The 25415-nt window shown below is 42.6% G+C and overlaps 2 protein-coding genes across 5 annotated transcripts in view; one reads left to right on the forward strand and one right to left on the reverse strand.

Annotated features, from left to right (window-relative positions):
- Positions 1 to 408: 408 nt before the first annotated feature.
- TTF1 (transcription termination factor 1) lies at positions 409 to 9167 on the reverse strand. 4 transcript variants are annotated; one of them, XM_049832727.1, is made up of 12 exons: positions 9134 to 9167; positions 8123 to 8223; positions 7072 to 7982; positions 5976 to 6226; positions 5389 to 5574; positions 3737 to 3815; positions 3318 to 3448; positions 2576 to 2804; positions 2169 to 2258; positions 1878 to 1943; positions 1099 to 1184; positions 409 to 649 (listed from the first exon to the last, which is right to left on the reverse strand). In XM_049832727.1, the coding sequence occupies exons 3-12, from the start codon at positions 7968 to 7970 to the stop codon at positions 489 to 491; spliced, it is 2178 nt and encodes a 725-aa protein (XP_049688684.1). In that variant the 5' UTR covers positions 7971 to 7982; positions 8123 to 8223; positions 9134 to 9167; the 3' UTR covers positions 409 to 488. The 4 variants fall into 4 exon arrangements, with proteins under 4 accessions (XP_049688684.1, XP_049688685.1, XP_049688683.1 ...); XM_049832728.1 differs by having other exon boundaries at positions 9141 to 9160; XM_049832726.1 differs by having other exon boundaries at positions 9081 to 9142.
- A 234-nt stretch (positions 9168 to 9401) lies between these two features.
- Positions 9402 to 25415, forward strand: part of CFAP77 (cilia and flagella associated protein 77) — a 61779-nt gene continuing 45765 nt past the window's right edge. The window contains exon 1 of the mRNA XM_049832746.1: positions 9402 to 9531. Coding sequence (XP_049688703.1) covers positions 9406 to 9531 — 126 coding nt within the window. The 5' untranslated portion in view covers positions 9402 to 9405. The remainder of the gene's footprint in view (positions 9532 to 25415) is intronic.

Below are 25415 nucleotides of genomic sequence, written 5' to 3' on the forward strand. Positions count from 1 at the left end.
TAAGAACAAGAAAGAAAAAAAGCTGTGCTGTTTCCATCAACCCAGATGTCTTCAGATTTGTCTATTACAGAGATTTAAAAGCAAATTGAAAGCCTTTACCCAATTCTATTAATTTATTTTTTTAAATTATTTAAAATTCATTGAAGTTCTGAAAACCAAGTTCATGCACAAAGGGTAAACAGCAGCTTTCAACTCCACAGAAAACAAAGCAGTGGAAAAAATACTATTTTTAAGACATTCAGAAAGCAACTTGAATGCTTAAATGAAGACTGCTAAAACCAGAGCTAAACGAAGGTAATAAAAGATGGCGCAAAAACCTGTATTTACCTCAGTCTTCAACATGAAACAAGAAAATAAGACATGCATGTCTTTATTTTTTCCATTATTAGATAGCCTGTGTACCTGCAGTTGTTGATCTGTGCCCACTTTCAGCCAGATCCATTTTGCAGTTAAATATGCAGACCAGGAATTGGTTTTAGGGCAGTCAATTAATCACTGTGTTCACTGGAGTCAAAAATGTCACTGAGTCGGAAAGCCTTCTTCTGTTGCCTGGCTGCTGAATTGTCAGAACTAAGGTGTTTCCCCTTCTTTTTTTTCAACTGTTGTTCAAGTTCTGGAAGTTTCTTTTCAAAAAGATAATCAACAATTTCTTTAAGGGAAAAAAAAAGAGAGAAAAAAAGTAGTCTTAATTGGATCTGTAGGGGAACTGGATGCCTAGGGGAAACGGGATCTCACCGACAGAAATTATTTTGTCGGTGTTAAATGCGAAATATCTCACTATTCTGTAATAATCGCAATGGATGCAAAGTAGATCAGACATACATACATGCAAAGATACATTAAAAAAGCACAGTCATAAAACTTTTAAAGCCAAGGTATTACAAAGAAGAGGTTCATAAGCACTGCATGAAGATGACATTGAAAGTAAACTGTTATTAAAAAAAAAAAAAAGCGTTTAGCAAAGTAAGTATAAAGCCTGAAATTTTAGCCAATTTACTTAGGAGAAAGCTAACTAAGAAAGAATTGAACTAGAATACATATCCTGTTAGATTCAAGCAAATACCTTAAGGAGTATATACAAACAGCCAGGATACTGACCAGAAAAAGTCTTTTTTTGCCAAGAAGGGACACAGGAGACTTTTAGCTTATAAAATTTTGCTTGAACGTAGGCTCTAGGGACATCTCTGGAAAGAGAAGAGTTCAAAGAATTAGCAGTGCAAGGAACTATTACAAAGTTTAGCTGTTACTGAGTTATCCATTCATGAGAGTGACGCCAGTCAAACAAGATCTTAGCTTAAGGTAGAAAGGCAGGATTTCAAATCCTAATTAAAACAGTTTTTCAAGACAGTAATTCCTCTCGAAGGTAAGAACCTAAACTATGCCATCATACATATGTATTGTATGTTTAGTGAAAAGAAATAGTAAATGAAACTGAAAGTATGTGGGAAAAGGAAAAAAAAAAGCATTGTGGAGCAACAACAGCATTCCCAATATTGGTAATTTCGTATTCAACACTTACTTTGTTTGGAAGAAGACTATATTGTATTACACATTCCTATAATTATCCTTTTCTCATGTGTTAACACCTGGAAAAGTCTTTTATCAAAGACTTTAGCACAGACTGCGTAACACAGTTCTAGTACACAGAATGTGCTAGGAATACAATGAGAGTTGCCTGAAGCGGTTAAGAGTAAGTTTCAGCGCTTATAGGCATGGTTTATTGTTCAGTACTATGCAAGTATATACAACTGTACATTACCAAACAAAATTACATTTTCTATAGTTGCAGAGGTCTAAGAACTTTAACTCCTTTGTGGAATTTTTAAGACCGTCTCAACTATCCTTTGTATCCACAAAAAGAGGAAAAAAAGGTTTACCCAATAGTATTACTGAGTTCTTCCCAGTTTACTTCATTAGCATCCTCCACTTGCATTTCATACAACCTGTGAATATAATACAGAAGCAGTCTGTAGGCAGAATTCAAGAAATAATTCAATAATACTCACAGCTTCCCCAGGCACAAGTCACAGGGCGTTTAGTCCAAAGAAAAGAGTAGTTGCAAAACCTGTATGAAACTGAAGGCACGCCATTCCCACCACGCAAGCTTTTATAAACACAACTCAGAACAGTAAGAGATACAAAAACATTCCACTACCTCTGAACTATACCTTTTAATAAGATTGATCTTGGCCTCTAATCTTTTGGTCCCCCTATATAACTGCTGCCCTTCAGTCATCTTCTTTGTTAAAATTGTAGTCCTTTGAAAACAAACAAAAAAAGGTTTCTATCATTTCAAGAAATTCCAAGGATCAAAAGGAAGTGTCTTCAAGATGCTACTGCTGCCACAGAGAAGCAGAAATCAGGCTTCACTATCACAGCAAGAAGAAAACTTAAAACTTACCACAGCTAGCAGAGTTATTTGTCTCAGACACATTTACAATGCCTCTTTTGTAGTCTACAACCTGTTTATTACCTATCTTACCAAACAATCATCATGGTACAACCAGTTTTGCAGAACAGAGTTAAATACTCCCAAAACCACATTTTATTATCTCAATTTAGTATAAAACCTTACCATTTCTGTTTACATTGTCTCCAATATCGTGTTCCCACTTTAGCTTCAATCTCAGTCCATGGTAATCTCTGGTACAGTTTCTCACGGTCAATTGAGAGATCTCTATTTGACTTTTCCAATGAGGAAAGCGAATTTGCATCTTCCATTTCCATTCTTTTCCTAATCACCTCCTCCACCGCATGCATTAACTTCTGGGTCTCTTCCTTTGACCAAGGACCATAATTAATAGCTAAAATTGAAAAATAATGTTAAGGCATAATTTATCATAAATCATTAGGAAAAAAAAGGCAAAAGAGCAAATGCTTCACTTTGCATTATTCTTATTTACCAGACCAGCTTCTTAACAGACTTCCTAGAAACTCTTCTGCATACCACATTTGAGAGAGGAGTTCAGCCTAATCACTAAAGAATAGCGCTGATCCCTAGCTTCTATCTTTTAAAACCTGGTTGCCAAATTCCTTCTGCCCTCCCCCCAAAAGCATCTATTTAGATGTCAGTTCCATTTAATAAAGAGTTGTATTTGTTCCACTTCTTTTTCCTTTTCTGTGAGAGACTGTTCTTATCCCTTCCATATGAAAATGCAACCAGTGGTCTGGAAAAAAGAACCACCACCACAAATTAATTAAGAAAAAAAAAAAATCTACTCTAGGGATTTTTTTCTGAAGGTTAGGGCAACATACAGTTAAAATAATTTCTCTAATTGCAATACACAAAATGAATTGTTTTTCTTAAAATTACATACCCGACTTGATTTCAGAGTATTTCATAGCAACTGAGAGGTTAGAACGGGACATCATCTCGGAAATCTTCTTCCAATCATTGCCATGCATAGCATGATACTTCTTTAATTTTTCTTTTTCTTCCTTAGTGTACCTGGTTGAGGAAATGGGCACATCTTAGCTGTAAATTCAAACCATTCCAATATCTTAGAAGAGCTGTAATCTCTACAGGCGTTCAAATGTTACTCATCACTACCATTTTGAGTCACACTTTAGAACAGAGGAATTGATAAGGACTAGTCAGAAAAATGAACTGTCAATTAAGTCACATTAACCGGCACAAATGGGAGAGATTATCTTCATTTATATACATTTTTAATGCACAAATAAACATCAGAGACCGATATTAGCATTCAGAAACTCTTTCAAATTACTCGCTTACCTCCCTTTATAATTATTTGGGTCAAACATCTTCCTTGCTCGATAATATATCAGCCTCCAGGGTCGTGGTATGCCCTCAGCTAGAAGGCAAATGATTCATTTTTAAGAAACATTTCTCACATTGGTGAGGCCACTTTTAAAAAAAAGCCAAAACAAAACCAAAACCCAACAACATACATATTTCATGACCGTGCTGTCAACGACAGATTCCCTCCATTCAAGAGAATGTACTCTACAAGACTTCAGTAACTGCACAGGAAATAGTCTGAATGGAATCTCCCGAGGAGTTTCAAAGATGGAATTGTTGTGACCGTGGTAAGATTGTGAATGCTGACGGCTGGTAAATAATTGTGTACATGCCTGGATACAAATGGGTGAATATAAAAAAACTGAACTTTTGAACTCTCAAGCACAAACCTGCTACTCACTAGCTACAAACTGTATGGACTGGCTGTACATTTGATCCAGATGTAATTAGCATTTAACTAACATACTGAACAGTCGCATTAATAGAGAGGCATGAAACAGCCACCAGTCAGGAGGCTGATGAGATATTGTGCTTCTGCATATAGACTATTTTGACTAGGAAAAGCAGAGACTGAGGGCATTCAGCAAAACCAAAGTGAAGGTCTTGGCTGAAGCTAAGATCCACAGAGACCAATACCTGGGAACAAATAACAGTCTTGGTCAGCAATGCCCAGGAGAGGTGACTGCAAGCAAATCGCATAACCCTGACATGACTTTCTCCACAATTTTCCCAGACCAGGAGCAATCTCCCAGATTGGAAGGGAAGTCAACATCAGGCAAATGTGGCTATGCAGGGGGGAATGATTGTGTATGTGAAATAATCAAGGAGGAACAAATCTGTAGTCTCATTGATCCTTAAATAAATGCTAGTATCCAAATCCATTACAGGTTGTCACCTACTCCCATCTTGCCTATGCTGATGATACAGAACAAACACAGAACAGAAAGCCACTGAGAAAGTGCACTGAGTGGATTCATCAGAGATGTCATAAAATGAGCATGTTTGCCATGTGAAGCATAAATATTTTCTAGCCAAGAAAAGCCCAACAAAATGAGTAAAGAGGAAGAGAAGAGATGATCCTCCTGCAAACAGAATCTTAGAAATAAGAATTTTGTTTTCTTCAAGTCTTGGAAAACTAGCTACTTTGGCTAATGACATAATTTCTTTCAGTTTCTGCCATTGCTCACTCAGTCCTAAACCTGCCACCTATTTATTTGCTCTCACTCAGTCCTGAACGTGCCACCTATATATGTGCTCTAAGAACAGTTGACAATTTCAGACAGGACTTAATCACACCTCTCATTAACAAGTCACTATGCTTAATTATATAGCCTAGCAAATAATGCACCTTAAGCCATAAAGCCCAAATTCAAGTCTGAAAGTCTGTAAGTGCTGCTGGTCACGATGATATTTTAATCTCTAAACTCTTCACACCCGAGAAAAGATAGGAAGAATGGTATACCGTACAGATTATCAACTACATAATCTCAGCAGCATGCTCTTTTGCCCGATTTAGCAACATTAGTGCTTTTCAATTAAAAAAATTATTTTAGAAAATACATCGTGTTATGACCAGGTTGTAGAACGTAACGTTCAGCCATTTGAGAAGGAACTTAAATACTTACAAAGTTTTTCACAAAAAAGATGTTCTGCTTTTAGGCGACTGATAGTTTCTTTATCTTCTGGATACCTTGAGGTAAACAGGAGTTTTTCAGCACTGTCTATTCCAGTAATTGATAAGAACTCTTCAACATTTTTCCGGATTTGATTATTTTCCTTCTGGGAAAATCTGCCAAACTTGACAGCAATACCTAAAATATACAGAAAGTTTTATTTAAGGAGGAAGCGGGGGGGGGGGGGGGGGGAAGGAAAAAAAAAGCAAACCTCAAGTACCGTCTCTTGTACATTACATTTCAGGTTTTAGCAAACATACAAGAAAAGATCAACAAATTCAAAAGGTGAAAAAAGGAAACTGAAAAGAGACAAAACAACAGTTTGGAGCAGGTAATTTATGCACACGTTTTGGACTGTAATTTGACAATGAGGAATTAGATGCTACAAAGCAGAGAAATACAAAATACGTCTGTCGGAATGAAGTGAACCAGACTCTATGGGTGTGACATAAATTATATAAAAAGTATTTTCCCTCTGCCAAAACATTAGCACAGCTGCACAGTCCTTCCTCACTGCAACAATATTTTGGAGAGCTCACCTTGTTTTTTAAACTCTTTAAACCTCACTAGGTCTCTTCCAGCCATCTTCCTGATTGAACTGTCAGATATATTCCTCACATGAGGAATAAACTCTTCCAATTCTTGTTTTGCAGTATCCAAATCCACAGCTGAACACAAAGTAAAGTCCAGGCACTCTTCATCATCCAGACTAAGCTCATCAGAGGCTGCCATTTCAGTAAAGGAATTATTCTGGTCCTCCTTTCTATTTGGTGCCGAGGGTTCTGGTGTCCTGATATTTAAAAGAAAACACAAAAAAACATAAAATAAAATACACCACCCGAACTCCAAAACAGAGATTGTTAGAATCTCTACCATTAAAAGAATGAACACGTTCATTAATTAAAGCACAAGAACGATACTTCACACACCCATCCCCTTGTATTTCCAACCTTTTAACATAGACATAATTTATTACTGAATTTCTGTACTTAGAATATTCGAAGAGCTTACTGAAGTTTTGAAAATCCACACCTTTCCCACAAAACTCTCACACATGGACATACAAAAGATATAGTGTCTCTTGCTACCACTGGCAACACAGAACTTTTCCATCTGTCTCTTGCTAGTGCTCTTACTGTGGGTTCTAGACACTGCAAAAGCACCAAGAGCTACTTACATGAGCATTTGTTTGTACAGAACATTAAATTCTTTAGTTGACCTTACTAGTAGCTTGGTAAAAATGCATATATTCACCATAAATACCTAATTTAACAAATTAAATCCCTTTCTCTCCACCCACCCCCCCTTTTTTTTTTTTCACTAAATGTGAATTGCTTGCACATAAATTATTTCTATACCTACAGTTTTTAAATAGGAGAAAATGTTCTACATTGATGGCAATAGTAATATATTCTCACAAATTTTCATTCTATTTTCACAAAGTAACTAAGCTCTTAAAGTAGGTCTCTATAACATCTCAACATACTGTAAAGGTTTCTGAAGTTGTTTTTAAAAATACATACAAAACAGACGGATGAAAAATCTGGGACCCAAATAACGTGATAGAAACGTATTTGGGGGTTGGGCGGAAGAGGAAAAAAAATAAACAAAAGCACAAACAAAACCTAGACTTACATTACATCAGATTCTGACGAGCTTTCTTCCCTGACAAAAGCGCTGCTTTTTTTCACCTTTCTAGCATGCACTGGAGTTTTTTGAGGAGATCGATCAGCTGCTTTATTCAGCTTAGAAAAATTAGCAGGTACAGGCATAGAATCTTCACTCAAGGCAGGAGGAGCATCACAGTCACCATCTTCATGCCATTGCTGGCGTGTTGCCACACCACCCTCTTCTGTGGGTAAAGGCAACACTGTGTCTTCCCCTTGCCTCTTCTGCTCTGGTGATGACAACAGTGACTGGTAAACGGTTACATCTGTGTCTTCTTGCATATCTTGGGTACTACTGCCTCTTTTCTTCTTCTTCTTCTTCTTCTTTTTTGGTTTTTGATGGTCATTGTTATCGTGTGTTTCTGAGGCAGGCAGGTCACATACCTCATCCTCTTCAGGCAACTTTTCTTTTCTTTTCTTCTTAACAGCTTGTTTCAGATAAACATAATCAGCATCCATGTCCTCACAACCATCAGTGCTATGCTGATTTATTGTGACACAAGCTACATCACTTTGCTCATCTGTACTATCATTATACTTCCGCTTTTTTTTCTTTTTCTTTTGTGAAGCATCCACTCCAGTTTCATTATTAATTTCATGTTCCAGTCCTACACAAGAATTATCTAACAAAGCCTGTTGCTGCTCCCCCTTGTTTTTCGTTTTTTTCTTCTTTTTACAGCCTTCATCACTCTGTGCTGCTTGGTCTTCAAACAGCAGTGGAGAAGCACAGCTAAGCTCCGCATTTTCTGTACTCTCTCCTTCACCATTTTCATGTTTCTTATTGTATTCTTCATCGTTTCTCTTCTTCTTCTTCTTCTTGAAAAAATCCTGAACTTGAAAATCATCTGCCCTTGCTTCTTCTGTCATATTTTTTCTTATCTTAAATAGAAGATACAGAGTTTTACTCAAGTGCTATAATTTAGGTACCGTTACACACAGTTACACAGGGAAAAAAAATCCACCCCAAACATTAAAATACTATGGAACTACTCAATATTACCTCAGAAACATACACTTACTTTTCAAGCCAGCTAATTTTGCAGAGTGACTACAAAAAAGTGACACCTTCTTCATCAAACAGATGTGCATCACAGCTGTATTCAACCTTAAAACTTCCTTCCTATAAAAACAAAGATACCCTTTAATAACTATTAGCTTTAAGTTGACCTTGCGTAACTAAGCAATGACAGTAAGCAACAACAGACTGCTATATTCAACTCTGCTTTCAGCACTGAAACCGCAACAAGCTAAAAGTAATAAAGAAATATCAAACTAATCAGCACTAAAATCAAGTTCTCTAGTTAGAGGCTTCTGGCTGGTGTTGCTCATGGTCAAACAGGCCTAAACTTAGCCAGGACCTGCCAGCTCCAGCCGACTCTGGAACCAGACCAAATCTACTCCTGAAAACTACGGATTCACACAGAGCGGGCAGGAAGTATTTTTTAACACATCTTCTACGGCCAGCACATAAAAACCACATACAAATCAACATTCTGTCGTCTCTGAGACACGACACCTTAAATTTCACACTCCCCAACACCGTTTCCAGCGCTGGCCGGTGCCAGACATCCCCTCCTCACCGCAGCTGCCCCGAAACCCCTGCGGGCAGACCCCAAACCACGCACCGCCACGCACCTCGCCCCACCGCCCTGCCTACAGACAGCTAGGCCGCGGGCCTCAAGCCCCCGCCCGCGGAACACGGCCCCGCGGCACCCTCTGCGCGGAGCCACGTCCCTCCCACCCACCGCCCGGCCCGCCGTTACCCTCCGCCACCCTCCGCGACCACCGAGAGAGGCACCCGAAACAACCCCCAGGCCTCTCGGTGGCACCGGGGTGGGCCGAGGCGAGGCGAACCGCAGTCCCCCTCAGGGCCCCCTGACGCTCTCCCCCACCGGCCTCTCCCCCTCCCCGGCCTGCAGAGCTCGTCCCGCCGCCCCCACGGGCAACGACCCTCCCGCCCAGCCGTCGCCCACCGACCCGCCACACGCGCTCCCCCGGCGTCCGCGCGCAACACCGCCCCCCCACAGCACCTGCTACCGGACTCTCCGTTCCTTCCCGCCTTCCCCCCACCCCCCAACCCCACCCCCGGCGGAAGCGGCCCCAGCCGGACCCAACAAACCAACGGACCGACGGCGTGAGGCGGCGGTTGCTAGGAGACGGGGCACCGCCACCCTCCTCACCCCACGCTAACGGGTGGGAGCTGCAGCTCCGCGGCCAAATCCTCCCGACCCCCCGCCGGCTCAGCCCCGGCTCTCCTCCGCCGCCGTCCCCAACCTCGGTGCGGTGTTGCTCCGGCGGTGACATGGCGGGCGGTGGAACGGCGGCCCCGCGGCGGCCGCTGACTCTGCCTGAGGTGGAGCCCGGCAGCGAGAACGAGCGGCTGGGGGTGGCCCGGGACAGCATGCTGCGAAACCCGCTCATCCTCAAGGTGAGCCCCGGGGGCCACCCGGTCCCTTCCCTCCGTCCCCTCTCCTTACCCGGGCACGGCCACCCCCCTCCATTCCCATCCTAGCGCCGATAGCGGCGAACAGGACCCCTTTGGGGGGGAAGCAGCTCCAGACCCCCGCGGGCACACAGCGGAAAAGTTTCCCGTTAAAGCACCTGGAGGGTGACAATGGTTGAAAACGGGGGGGGTTACCCCAATAATTTATATGACGAGGAAGGAAAAAATGCGTTTTCTCGCTGCTCCTTCGTGGTCTATCGTTGAACAGCCGGTAGCCCCGGGATGGTGACGGGCAGCAGCGTGGGGTGGGTTTTCCCTCCGAGGACGCGGTGTCAGGGGACAGGGACCGAGATGGCAGCGGGACTGCTCTCTGCCATCTTCCCCCCCCCCCCCCCCCCCGCAGCGGGGGGGTCCGGGGGCGACCCACAAACTCTAGCTGCCTAAATTAGGGTTTGTAGACAGGCTGTGGCAGTTACGGTCACTCCACAAACTCCTGACACTTCTCGTTTTACCCGTTCCGCTTGTATCGCTGTCTTATGGATAGGCTGAGCTCCGGGTGAGCCTTAGAAAGCTTCAAGCATCTCACTTCGGCTCCCTCCTCCTAATCAACACCCACAGAAAATCACGCTTTAAACCCCCCCACCGCCTTCCCTGGAGTCTTGTCGTGTGTGTGTGTGTGTGTCCGTGTCCCCAGCAGCAGCTGAAGTACAGCTCTCGTCCCCTGGATGGCACTCGCCGAATAGCTTCGTGCCCTAACCAGCTCTTTCCGATCCCAGTCCCCAGCAGGATCACGCCGCCCACCCGGTACCGACCCCCCCCCTCCCCGGTGCTCGGGGTCGTTGCTCTGAGGGTGCAGAGGGAGAGAGAAGGCGGCCGCAGCCCCCGCCAGCCCCCCCACCCGCGGCGGGCACCGAGAGGTTTGACCAGTTGCACTTTTCCTCTTCTCCTGGTGAGGGCAGCCAGTTCTGCTCAAAAGTGGTGGGTTTCCCCCAGCAGACAGCGGGGACGTTTAAACCGCGGCGGTTCCGCCGGTGCTGCGGTGGGTAAACTCTTCTGTTCCCTTGGTAATCGGACCCCGGCAGAGGCAGGCTCGGAAGTCGGCCGTAAAATTTTGGAATATCACAGAAAATTTGAGTCTTGCAACATTGAACCTCTTTCTTCGCCCCCCCCCCCGCCCCCCCCCCCCAAAAAAAACCAACTCTAAAAATCGATTTGGAAATCATACTAGGGAGGCAAAGAAAAAAAAAAAAGTAGTTTTTGTGTCATAAATCAAAAGCAGCTTCACTTTTTCAAATCCAAAACTTCTATTTTCTTTCTTTTCTCTGGATCCCGTAAGTTTGAGAGGAAGTGGTGGTATCTTTGCTTAGAAGTGGCATCGGGGTGAAGATTTCCTCACCCAGCTGCATCCCAGAAAGGGCTGGACAGACACAGGCAGGGCAAACCTCCTCGGGATGGAGGCAGCTGCACTGCTGGGAGGGAGAGGAGGCAGCCCTGCATCTTCCTCATCCCTCCAAACTGTTTCTGCCTTTCTTAGAAAAGTGTGCTAGTAAGCATATTTTTAGGTGATGCATGAAGATGAACCAGAAGAATATGTAATTATATGACATTTAAGGCATGCAAGGGCATAATTGTAGGGATTGGGTTGATACTACTTATTTTCATGATGCCTTTACATTCCTTACCTTGAAATAGGTATAAACCACCAGTCAGCGCCGTAAATCCCAGGTCTATGACTATAACACTGGGGTAATCCTATGAAGGGCAGCTCCTCTCCTGTAGTGTGTATGTTGCAGGTAGATAATATGCGGTCATTAAGATTATGTTGATTTATGTGGGAGTTTTGCCTGTCTGGACGGGAGCATTCGGTTGAGCGCTGTCTGTCCCTAGAGCTCAGTTGATGTCTTCTCCCCTCGGGTCCAGCAGTTTGCTCAGCCCCAGCTTTAGGGCTTGAGTTTTTTCTCAGCATAACTGTTGCAGAGCATCCTGGCAGTGGGAATTCTGAGCAGTTGTAAATCATGGGGAGTTTTAATAAGATCCAATCTGGGTTTCTGCTGTCTGGCCAGGTGAAACTAAAATTTGAGCAAGTTTTGAGAAAAAGTAGTGTTAAATTTTAGCATTCTGACAAATTCCATTCTCTGAGGACTCCTTGCAGGAAGGTACCCTTCACCGTAAACCAGCCAGTAGGGATGTAAAGAGATCTGCATACACCTGATGCAATCCTTTAGCACAAAGTAACTGGGCTATTAACAGGGATACTTTTACTCTTGGAACCATCATAATTTCACCTCATGCTAAGTCACGTTTTAAAGTTTGTGCAGCAAATTACTGCCAACTGCCTGCCCACACTGCATCACGACCCACTGAATGCTGAATTTACCAGGGTGTCCTCCGCTGCCAGGAGGTGATGGTGACAGGATGGATGTTTACCGGATAAGCGCTGGCACTCAGCCAGTCCCGCTTGCTAGTGCACACACCAGTAGTGGCATACTCACAGCGTCAGCCCTCTGTCGTGTCTCCTCTTCATGCTTCCAACTGCAGTCTGGATCTCTTCCCCCTACTTCCCAGGGGAGCCCTGGGGATCAAGCATTTTGGAGAGAGCTGCCCAAGGGGATGGCCAGCAGGTCCCAACCCTCATGCTGTGCAGTGTCACTTGAAAACCAAGGACACAAAGGTGGTTTAAAAGAAAGGGACAAAAGGTTTTGAGACAACTGCTGCTTGGACAAGTGGTTCTGGCAGCTGTGGGAGGGCACCGAGGAATGCACGGCTCCAGCAGCTATCATTAAGGTTCACCAGACAGCAAATACAGAAGAACCTGAGGCCCAGCAGTGATGGATGGGATACTTAGTCCCTGCTCTTCCTCCAACTAACCCTCGGTCCCCAAAACCCTAGTGCAAGTGTGACAGACCTCCTATACTTTACAGCAGCTAACAACAGGATCCCCTACTTTCTCTCCCAGTTCATCTTCTAAATGAGGCACTGCGTATCCAAACGGAGACGACTGCACAGCCAACTGCCTGCATTTCTGGCTGACCCTCCCGCCTCAGCTCTGCCCAGCCCCATACCCCCACCAGGATGTGTCTACACATGCTGGCTATCACAGATTAAAACCATCATCTTTTCACATAAATATTTCTGGGGATGAATGCTCTATTTTTTCTCTGGTATAATGTATTATGTGTTTTAATTAATCAAGGAATTAATTTAGTTTATCAATATATATTTGCTTGCAGCATAAAACAGGCAAATATTTCATCTACTGATGCCAGTAAAAATCTGAGCAAAGCATTTTTGGTTTGTTTGTTTTTACCAGTAAAAGCCTTAGCCAAGCACTTTTTTTTCAGTACAAACTTACTGAAAACTACTGTGTTACAAAAATAAGCCAGCTCTGGGCAGGAAACAAGACTTCTCCACGTTTAACCCTCAGCATGCCTGACATGCACTCCAGAAAAAGTGGCCCCCACCAGTTTGGTTACATTTATATTAACATCTTTTAGATAATAGGCCATAATTAAGTTCAACATATCGCTGCCAAAGTCATTGTGTCACCAGCCTGGAGTTGGACTTATCCCTGGTGTGCGAAGGTAAATGGGAAGTCCCAGCTGCCAGACCCACGTGCCAAAGCATCCTCTTGTTCAAGTGCAGCCAGGGGACACGCAGAAAGCAGGGAACTGCTCTCCATGAAATGCCTTCAGAGCCGAGAGGGATCCAACTCACCCTCAGAGCCCCAACCGCAGCTCTCAACATTAAAAAGTTGTTTCACAACTGGCAGTTCGGAGGACAAGGAGGATGGTGATAGTGCTTTGCTGGCAGGAAAAGGCTGGTGCTAGGTCTCAATCCCAGTCATCCAGGCTGCAGGAGAAACAGATTTAACAAACAGAAGTTTTCAGCACTGCTGGAATGCACGATATTTGTTTTAAAAGCTTATTATTTACATGACAACTGATGCCAGGCTTTTTTTATTGGTTTGAATGCCAGGCTGTTTGGGGTTCATCTTCCCAAGCTTTTCTCTCCAGCCTTGAAGGCTGCAATTTTTTCTTTTTTCCAAATAAGATTGAACAAAATCCACAGGACTCAGGCAATAAAATTCCAGCAGGTACAGTCTCCAGAAGACTATATGATCAAAAAACTCAGAAAATCCACAGAAATCAGCACACTGATAGCCTTGGTTTTGGCAATCCCAGCAGAAGAAGGATTATTAGGCCAGGGAGGCTGAGCTGCCTCTTTTAGTGGAGGAAGGGGACACACAGGAGCCTGCTCCATGCCCAGGGAGAGCAGCTCGGTGTGGGTGACAGCAGGGCACCAGCCAGGTGGCTGTGGGACTCCACTGACTATGTGGGTAAAGTAAGTAAAGGCAGAAATCACTCACCATGTTTTTCTTTTTCTTTCATGCCGATTGAACCTTATCATGAAGTATTTCTGAGCCATCTGACTTGTCACAGAACAAGGCACTGCTGAGAGTTGTTGCAAATTCATTTTGGTTTCTGGAACAATCCATAGAAAGGACAGCTAAGAAAAGCAAGTAGGGGCATTTTATCAAACTAAAATTGTGTCACATCGTGGGGGAAAAAAAAAAAAGCTCTAATTATGCAAGAGACAAACACAGACAAATGGATGGTGTGAAAAAGAATATTACAACTTTGAGTTGTAAAGTGCATGCATCACAAACATCTCTTGCAACAGCAATTACTGAAAGGGCAGGTTTTCCATCACTCTGGAGTTGAAGCTTTTATTAATAGACCTGGATTGTGGCTGTAACAGGGCTTTTACATCTGAATGTTGTGCTCAATCTTTGAGCCTTTAACCCTCACCTTTTTTTGTTGTTGTTGTTGTTTTTGTTTGTTTTTAAAACCTTCTCTCCAAATCCACTCATCTTTTTAGCTCTCCCAGCACCGGTATAGCGAGGAGCCAAGGTGATCCTGGAACGATGCTCCCATCTCTCCAAGCCCTTTCTCAGGGCAGAGCCAGGAGGCACCACTCACCTTCGTAATCGTCATCCACCTTTGTGTAAGGACTGCTAACCTGCACAGGAAGGGAAGGTGTTAAAATAAAGGCTTCCTTAAAAACATACCCATCGCTGGATGCTCAGGGAGCGGCTGTACAAGCCATCAGAAACCATGCAGGTGTAGTGTCTGCGTGACGGCTGGGACTGACAGAGATCAAAACCATTCCATGTCTACAGCGTGCAGGTCCCAGTGGTCTCCATCATCTCTGCAGCATACCTCTGCTCTCCTCGAGTGCTCTGGGAGTGCGGCTGAGATCTCACAGCTGCTTCCATGTTGACCAAGAACCCCAGGTGTGGCAAACTCTACTGACAACATCACAGCCCTGCCAGGCAGTTTCCAGAGCATTTGGATAACTTCCCTCAGGTGTTAACTTTGTTAATTTAAATAACTCTCTTCCCTCACAGCTGTTTGGAATCAATGCATCTGTTGAAAACTTGGTAGGAGACCAGATTTTAGTTTGTCTGTCTCAGGTGACTAACCCCTGTAACACAGAGCAGAGTAGCCACAAGTACTGTGAGCAGTATTTAGAATCAGGTTGTCTTTTATTTGGTGTTAATTATACTATTTACCTCAAATCACTACATGTGCTGAGCATCCTGCCTTCTGTGCTTGCTGCCTGGGGACGCTGAGGATTAATTAGTGTTTATGCAGCATTTTGTGTGCTTATTACTATTATTATAATATCACTACTACTATTATATTTTTGCAATCTAAGGCCAGTGTTGTGCTTTTAAAAATGTATTCAGAAATGTCTACACAGTACAGCTCAATAATTCATTAGAGAAATAAACTAATGAAGGGCTGGTTAGTCAAATAATCATTAGGTTTGGTTCTGAGCTTTGTCTCTTCAATACTCCAACTTCTAAGGGTTTTCTTCTCAGCATGAACTCATTTAAGATTTTAAATGAATTATTTGGTACACTAAAAATTAAACTCCTTATGAGCTTTAGTGCCCTCCCATATTTTGCACAAACACCACTGAAATAAATAAGGCATTACCAAGAGGCAAGTAAACATTCTGCATGAATAAAAGTAGTAGGGTTTTCTCCTGGTTATTTGAAGACAGGGCTTAGGCTACAAACTGCCAGCTGTGTTTCAGCGGGCAGAGGGACAGCACCAGCAGCACCGGGCATTCATAGCTGCTCACCCCTAAGATCGGCAGGCAGTATGTAAAAGCAAGCAAAAGGGCATTTTGATCCTTTATGTGAACAAAACAATGCAAATTGGTGAGACTAATAAGCCCAGAAACATTACAAGGTGAATGCCTTTTATGTTCATGAAAATCTTCTATGTTTATTCGTCTAATACAATGGAAATAAAGCTTCAAAGGCCCTTTGATTTAAAAGTGCATTATTGAAGTCAGCCCGCACAATAATAACCATTAGACTGAATCATTGCATTATGACCCTAATAGCAGCATTGTCATAGCAGATAACATCGGTACAGCCTCTTGCCTGAGTTGTTGGTGATGTAAAAGCAGAAATTAAGCCAAAAGATGAGAGAATGTAAGCAGAACAGGAAAAAAGATAAAATGAAAAAAGGTCACAAACGGGTCCATGCACTCACAGTGCATCCAGAGCTGCAGCAGGCTATGAATTTTTATGATGAACCTAAAACTCGGGCTTTATTGTCTGAAAGATTTAAGAAACTTTGGGGGAGAGCCAATACGAGTTTATGGCATTGGCCCCAAACCACGTTAAGCCAAGAGATGGTTTTCAGACTAGTTCAAATCGAAGGCACCATGAAGAAAGTCAGGCATATTCTGAGTCCCGAAAACAAGCCCTTACCCGCAAACCCTTCTCCAGAGACACCGAACCCAGCAGGGTGAGAGCAGCACCAGAGACCCAGCTAAAACTTGTAAGAGCACAGGAACATCCCTGCCGTATTTCCCCTCTGTCCTCAGTTTCCCACTCCACCAACAATAAATATCCCTCCTTCTCTGGAAGAGGCACAAGAAAATTACTGAGCAGAGAGGAAAAGCTGGCAGAGGCTCAGTAAGAACTGTCCTGGATAGGAGGGCATTGGGCAGGCAACCGGTGGACAGCTGCCCAAAGAAAAGGCAAAAACCTCTTCATTTTTAAACCTTTGCCGCAATCGTTTCTCCTTTTTCTGAGTGCTGCCTAGCAGAATATAAAGCAAACGAAGCATGTTCACGGCAATCACAGGGACCAATGTTTTCAGTTCCGCATTTTTGCAAGTTTTTAGCCACACTTTCCCCAAGGGCAGATTGCTTTCCATGCAAATTCTTAGAGACGCTCTTATGTTTAATTATTGAATTTGAGAAGCCTTTGTCATCTTGCAGGGATTGTTTTGTTCTTGCTTGGCTGCTCACGTTGTACAGATTAGACAGAACCCGCATTTCTGAGGATATTTTCTTTTTTAACCATTTGTACATTATAAAATAAATTACACTGACTTTTCTACTTACATTTATTTGAAGCAGCATAGATAAATGAAAGCAGGACCCTATTACTAGACTTCCAACAACAGCCTTTAAAAAACCCTCAATATCAGGGGAAATATCTCTGGTTTGATTTTTTTTTTAAGCAAACCAACATGAGTTTTGTGTCTAAAAATCTTACAAGTGAAACCTGATTAAAAATAATAGTGTAATTCCCAGGCTGGGGAGGGGGGAGGAAGTCAGAAAAGCAAATACAGCGAACCTTGTATTTCTTAGTGAAGAGCAAACTAGCTTGAAAAATAAAGATGGTTTTAATCTTGAGCTTCGGGCTGCTCGCCCAGGTAGAAGAGCCCCTTTGTTTGCAGCATGCTTTTCAACTTCCCAACGTCCCTTTACATTTGCTCTCTCCATCACCCTCCTGCTCGCTGCCCAGCCCCTTCTGTGATTCCCAGGAGATACCAATCAGCTGGTCAGGAGGCGACTGTAACTACACTAATTACCATGTATTACGGTGTGTTAAAGCGCTAATACACGCCGAAACGCAAGTTTCTCCGCACCGGCTGCATCCATCGCCGCGCTCTGCCCCTCTCCTCCCTCTCTGCGGTGCCACGGCGAGGGGCTGCCGTGCTACCTCTGCCGCCATAATCAGGGAGCTAAAATTGTTATCAGATTAGCCCCAGCAATGAAAAGCACAGTCCCAGATCACACTCACAGTTAGTTAGCATTTAGATAGGCTGGGACGGGGGTCTGTACAATAGGCATCAAAGCTGAACTCTTGGTGCAGCGAGAGGGATTAATTTCTTTAACCAACATGCCTGATCTGGCCTATCTCATTACCCTGCCTTGTCAGTGTCGATGTTAGATTTGATTGAAGATTATACCATTTAGGCCTTTCCCCTGTTTTCCACAGAAATCAGGCCTATTGAATTGCACATTCTTCCATGGGCCCCTGTCAATACTCAGTGGCCTGAGCCTCTAATTCTGCTTCATTTAAACTTCATCAACTTTTCCAATCAAGTGGAAGGATCTGAAATAGGCTCCGTAAGCAGAAAGGCCCTTTTTCCTTTTGTCAGATAATTTATTCTGTTTTCTCTTTCTCTCCCCCTTGCTTCCCCACCTCTTTCTCTTTTTCTTCTTTTCGCTCCCTTTCCCTGATGCTGAAAATGAGATTACAGTATTTAAATGACTATGATAATCAATCGGGGGACCTTGAGCCGAGATTGAGGTTAATTTTTCTTAGCAGAACAAAGAAGCGTGATGCCACTGGGGATTTGAAGGTGCAATCTGTGTTTCATGCTTGTATTCCTCCCCCCCAACCCAAAACTGCAGTTTTAGGAGTCTTTTCTTGTTACTAACTAGGCAGTTGTTGTGATTTTTAAGAGGCAACCCCTAGGAGAAAAGAAATGTAATTTTGGGCTGATAAATAGCTAACAGCCTTCTATCAACAATTTTAATAGGAAAAAAAAATTCACTTACATGGTATGACTGCAGATCTAATGAAAGTGCTATCATTACCTTATTTATTTTTAAATATACTCAGAATAATTTTCAGCAGTGCTATGAGTAGTCCTTCCAGCCTGCACAGCAGAGTTATGAACTTTTAACTGAATACCCCTTTCATCCAGCCACTCTTTCTACTTAGCAGCTTTCTTGGTTGCCTGGAAAAAGTCGAGACTTTTGTCATGATTTTGCTAATCAGAAATGGAATCGCTTATGTTTGTCTTAAAACCTGCATTGAAAAGGCTTGTTAAGTCTTTAGATGATGTATTTTTGGTTGTAACACGCCAGCATTCGCTCACCTGGATCTTTCCCCTACCTTTCTCAGGAAGAGAGAGAGAAAAATATGCATTTCTTTGCTTCCATCCTAGCTGTCTTGTCAGTGCTGTTTTACATGCTGCCACCCAATGTTATCTTTTATTTGTGTCAGGAGAGAGGATTTGACAAGTTCAGTATACAATGTTCATTTGGCAAGGCAAATTTTTCATACCAATTTTGAGTAGAAAATGAAACCATCTTTCAACACAACGAGCAACATCATTTTTGGACAGACTTATTATGAGAAGAAGAATTGCAAAACTTTATTTCCCTGCACGATCCAAAAAAACCCTGGAAATGAGACATTTAAACAAAACAATAAATACATGTATGAATGTTTGAGGCCATCAGTTTGTTTTGGAAATAAAAAATAACCACCAGCTGCTGTCAGGTAGCTGTGGCCTCCTTTTTGTTAATCAGATGCTGCTGAAATTGGTTGCATCATAATGTAGCTTTGTTTCAAATCTTTTAAGCTGTCAGAAGATTGGGAAAGGCAGACCAACTTCAGAAGTTTGTCAGCGTTTGCCAAGCAAAACAGTCATTAGTCAACAGCATGTAGGCTGAGGTTTGCAAAGATGTCCAGGGCCTGAGCAAGGGAGGGATGGGGGCATGTCAAAGAGCTCTGGGTGCTTTGCCTCCCTCCAGAATCCCAAGTGTAACTTCTGGCAGTACTAAATACTCTGAACAATCCAATTAATGGAAAAAATTTTGTTATAAATTCTGCCATCCCACGTGTTTCACGATTTACATGGGTACCACAGGTTCCTTGGGGATCAGACTTTTGTTTTTGATAGCCCCCCACCTCAACAGGCTTCTGGTCTACAACAAGGACTTGCTGGTGCAACCGCATAGTGAGGACCGAGGACAATTAAATAAATATTTTCTAAGGAAGACCATGCATTGAAAAAAGGCTGTCAAACATTCACTGAGTGACAAGTTCATTTTAGCACCCAGGACCCCTGCAAGGTTGGGAGGTGCAGCCTGAGAGCCACGTAGGGCTGTATGTCCTCAACGTTCTGCAAGTCCACAGGAAACCTCAGCCTGTGGTGGGAATTAGGATACTCTCTGATGCTCCAGCTACAACCCTCTGTGAACTTTACCCCCAACAAAAGAAGAGTCAGCCCCAAGATGCCTGTTCAGCCCCACAGACTTGGAAGAAACTGTGCATGTCTCAGACAGTGGTTTGCTCTAACAGTCTTCTCTCTTTAAGCAAATGTTGACTCACCATGGGGAAATTAAAACTCCATTAGACATTGCCACATTGTAGAGCAGACCCCATTACAGCGGTCGAGTTGCAATTAATTGGTTTCCTCAGATATTACTTAATTCTGGGAAGACACAGATAGATGGGAAGGACAAGGCTGATCTAAACAATTTCCTAAAATAACATAATCTAAATAAACTAATGAAGTGATTACATAGTTATTAATCTAAATATAAAGATGAGTCAAAATAAAATATTGGGTATATAACAATTTAGAAAAAAACAATAGAGTTAATACCATTCTGGCTAGACTCATCATGAGGCAATCAGCATTTGTGCTTAGGGATGGATGCTGGTTTAGCAGATAAATTGTATTTCATGCGAAAAACTGCCATTCGAAAGTGTCCCATCTTTTGCTTTTGTTTGGTCTGTTGTTCGTGCTACTTAACTTTCCAACACATAGATGGAAGGGTCCACTGCCTCTGTGGCACTGCAGGCTTGGGGCTTGTTTTTTAACTAAGGTTCATTGTGGATTAAGAAATGTAGAGCAAAATAACCATAAAAAAAAGGAGACTCCCTTGTGTGCAAATGGAATAATTAGTAATTTGAAAATATTCTGGCCTAGGGAGGGCCCTCCACAGGCAGTCCCTCTGCAGAGAGGCAGCGGGGAGCTGCATGCTTGGGGCGCCCGCTGCATCCGTGCCTTGGGTGCCAGGGGACTCCCAAGAGTCGTGCCGTGTTCCCCCAGCCTGCTGCCAGTGCAGGGAGCAGATCCAGCCGCCTCCCATGTAGCTCTTCTGTGTACAGCTCTTCTGTGCAAAGCTCATTCGCTTGCATTATCAGGGTGAGAAAGTATTTGGCTGCGGGAGAATAAATAACTAGGCCTTATAAGTCATTAAAAATGTATTACAAGAAAAATACAGTGCAGCTATAAATAGAAAACAAAGCAACTCCTATACAAACTTTTACAATGACTGCTACTCAGACTATTCATCACTGTCTGGTTTTAAGTGAGTTTAGCATCCATGATCTCTGGAGACTGATATCCCTTGAAGGTGCAGTTCTGCTCAGGCCCTAGCAGTGCGCTGGCCTCTGTAAGCCGCCCCCAGTTTTGATGAGGAGCATTTAGTGACAGTAGCTCAGGTCTGTGATCTGCTCAGTCTGAGCAGAGATGAGCTGAGATGGGGGCAGAAGGGCTGGTCAGTCCCAAACTGGAACTTAGGGGTTTTTCCCTCTCCCCTTCCCACCTTTTTTTAAGTGGAAATATTTTACTTATTTCCAATTCACTTAAATTTGCAACAGTCTGACATGCAGCAGTTACTTCCATAAAAGATATCACCTCTCCCTGCAAACCTCCACACATAGAGATCTTGACTTAATATGAAATGAACTCTGTGTAGCAATACATTAATCATTCAGTAATACATCATTACTGTCTTCCTTTTTGTTATTACTTAAACAGTAGTTCATGTAGGTAAAGTCAAATGTATCTAGTAATTTTTAAACCTTTCTTGAGAAATATGCACATTTTTTTAAGAAGCCGATATCATCTCCACATTCTGCTTAGTACTCCAACTGAAGTCAGGGCAAGCTTGCTTTCAGGGGGAGCTGAGCTGCACTTTGTGTTTTCAGACTTCAACGTTAAGAGTTTTTGTCCTCTGGTCTGATTTTCTTTTTGTCATGTCAAGCAATAAAGTGGAAGAATTAGGTGGCTAATATACCTTAATGCAACTTGGCACCCAGCAGCAAAAAAGATATCTCAAACTTTCAGCTAACTTCAGCTGTGTGATGTTATAACTTTGAAAAATCAAATCCTGACTGTGATCCCAACATGAAAACTCCACAGTAGAGTACTGCAGTGCTTAAACTCCAGCGTGTAGCAGATAGGTTGCTCCAAGGGAAAGACTGGGTTGCCTTGGCTGGACAGTGATGAACAATTAGAGATAGCAGCACCCAGGTGTACAGAAGAGTCCATAGTTACATATTCGGGTCAGGGAAAGCAGGCCACAGATCTAAATGGTGAATCCTAATAGTCTGAGTTGTGGTTTCTCAGGAAGGAGAACATTTTGTGCTGCTTACATCTTAAGAAATTTGATGTTTTCATCACTATTCTGCTGGACACAAAAGAGGGAGCTGCGGCAGTATGGTCCAGAACAAAAATGTTCTATTTGTTTGCAAGACTACGAAATAGCCAGGGGCTGGAAAGCAATATTCAGATCTTTCCAAGTATTGGGGTATTTAGGATCTGGGGTCATGCTGTCCTGTTTGTTTCAATTAATATGTCTCTGACTCAGGACCCTGCAAGAGAATGAGAGATCTTGTTTTGCATCTAATTGGGGGTTATTAATGCAATGTATGGGTGTGAGGGAGAGCAAATTCACTCTTCTGCACCGACATGCACTCTGGACTGCACTCCCAGGTATGAAAACTGCTGGCTGGAAACACTGGCTGAACAGACCCACTGGGGTCATTTCTGAAAAATGTGAAATTCAGTGCTTTGTTTTTATTCTAAACTCACAAGAACCTCTTTCTAAAATGCTCCACCAGCCTCCCGCAGCTGGGGTCTCATTGCTCACCTCCCTCCTGCAAGGCTGTTAGTGTGCAGCAGTCCCTTTAATTTGGAAATTTAACAAGTAATTCTAAATTGGGACATTGGAAAACCTGTGATCCTATCTACCATGTCTATCCTATCAGATGTGGTTCTGTGCTTTCACTGCCTTGAAAACAAAGGGGAAAAAAGTTGAACACATGGTATCCTCAACTAGAAAGGGCTTTGCTGTAAGAGGATATTGAGTTGTTTTATAAAGCCCAATATTACGCTTGAATTATGCCTGAATAAGGAGAAAGGACATTGTTAAAGAGCCCTAAACATTGACCATAGTGGATCTTCTTTCTTCCAAACCCTTCAATGGTGTTGTTTTTGGCTGTTAATGATTTGGTATTGTATTTATAAGCCGGCAGGGTAATCCAGAGAGCAGCAGGAGGGGCAGTTGCCTTAAATAAAGCTTTACAATGCTGCTAATTAAAATGATCCTTCCTCTCCCTGTGATGACTAATGAGACAGAAAGAAGAACCAGGGAGGGTTAATGAAAATGTTGCCATGAGATTCCCTATTTTTAATTGGTCTTTTTAATGTTTTAATCTTCTTTATGGTCTGGGGGTGGAGATGGAGAAATTTTCTTTCAGCCTTTCTTGTACCATGCCCAATAGGTTGTAATGCATGGCATTTGAAACGTGCACTTCTGGCTATATATTAAGAGTCTGTAACCGAAAGCCTGAGATGGAATGTAGCCTTGAGATAGAAGAAGCAATTCTGGATTTAACTGAGAACAGAAACAAGAAATGCGAAACCTGTTTTTAAGCTCAAGCTTCCAAAACTCCAAGGGAGCATTCGTACCCCGAGGACTGAGGCTAAGATCTATTGTGAAGGATTGGCACTGATGTTCAATAGTATTTAGAGCTTTAGGTCATGATGCTCTGTTAAATGCAATATTTATCCCATGAGCATGTCACAGTTCACCTCAGATGTCAAGAATTCAATTAATATTCTATTTAATAGAACACACCATGACCTAACCTTTTAATACTCTTAGTGCGTCTGAGCCCTCCTTATTAGTGTCACTCTCTAACTTTCCTTCTCAGCTGATGCATCTAAGAACAACTGGGATGGGGAAATTGGGAGCAAGGAAAAAGGGGAAGAGATTTAAATTACTTTTAGACCTCACTGTGAGGATTCAGCAGCTTTATCCCTTGTAAAACCTGGTTCGCAGGGGGTTAGCACACCCCGCTTTTACCATTTTTATGGGGTTTACATCTTGCAAGTTTCAACTTCCTACTGATTCAAAACCACAAAAGGCACCGCCAAATTTTTCATGGTTTGAGCCGGTCCAGTTTTTCATTTAAACAGCATTGCCCCTGCCTCACACTGCGTTACCAAACCTAAGATCAGGGGAAACCATTCATGGGAGTAACACCTGCAAGATTAGATCTTTGGCTTAAAATTTCATCTGTGTACTGCGATGGTGGGTTATAAATACTCAGAGATTTTGAAATCAGCACTGCAGAAACTTCCCTGCATTGCACCTGAAAATTGTTTCTGAAAGCGAGATTCCTTGAATGCATCATGATTTTTCAGATTAGACTAGAAAATTACAGGACTCCTTCTGGCCTTAAGTCTATGAGAAAACAGGGCTCCCTTCTTTCCCTGCCACTAACAGCAGTGCCACGGCAGCCCAACTCCACCAGTTTGTTGCTGAAATCAGAGGTGCAGAACCAGGTTTTGCCATCCTTGTGTCACCTCTAGTGGGCTACCAGGAGAAAGCCATAAAAAAAACACAGTAAATTGTGCATTTCAGGTCATATGAAATAGAAGACAGGCTTAGTCATGGAATGGTTTTTATATCTAGCTTTTTTAAAGAAGAGAATTAATTTTAAAACCTCCTAATCGGGATCTGTTTCAGCCCAATACCTTTTCTGTGCAAGACCTCCATAACGCATTAGAAATGGAAAGAGACTGAAAGCGAGTAAGTGTTTTAAATTATTCTGTATCATGTAGTCTTTACATTTTGAGAAGTACTAAATAGCAAAGGCTTTTTTTTTAAGGCAGCATTTCCCTGACTTCAGCCAGGCGGGTAGGATGGGGTTAGCACAGTGGAGAACACCTGCGTGCAGCTGGGAGGGGGCCACACTATTACCACACCTGTGATTTCAGTAAGATTTGTTGGGAAGATCAACCAATAAATACAGAGTCTGTCCCGCAGCTCCTTAGAGTGGGAGGAAGAACAGACATTGTGCCAGATATTCTCATGCAACTATATTCATTATTTATGCAGAAGAAGAGATATTTCAGGAAAACAGAGCTGAACCATGAGTGACAAGGTATCTTTCTGGAGCGTAGGGTGCAGGAAAATTGCACTGAGGTTGACAGCTTTTTAATGTAGAGTCTCTATTTCACTGAATTACTGCATGTTGGCATTTCGAAAGTACAAGATGACCTATTTATTAGCTGTGAATCAAACAGAAATTACATGCTAGAAAATAAAAAAGTTGTATGTTTCTTCCAGCTGGTAAGATGCTTATCCTACAGAAATAATATATACATAAAAGAAAACCTGCAAACAAAGGATCATCAATCACAAGGCACTAAATTTAATGTCGTAGGACCTATATTCATCTTGTGATATTGCGATCATATGTGCTTGTTCCCTTACATGTGATGTAATATTAAATGTATGTGTGTCATAATACTTTAAAATTTCACTATCCTTGCTCTGCTTAGGCTCCTATCATCCTCTTCCCTTTTGAAGAGAAAATACTGGCTTGGAAACTCAGCTTCAACAGTAACATGTATCCTACAGCAACACAAAATGGCTCACTGAGATCAAGCTTTCCATATTCCTAGCTGACCTCTTCAGGCGTATGCCCTCTCCACGTACAGACTGGGGTC

The sequence above is a fragment of the Accipiter gentilis genome, chromosome 29, assembly GCF_929443795.1.
Source record: "Accipiter gentilis chromosome 29, bAccGen1.1, whole genome shotgun sequence".
NCBI lineage: Eukaryota > Metazoa > Chordata > Aves > Accipitriformes > Accipitridae > Astur > Astur gentilis.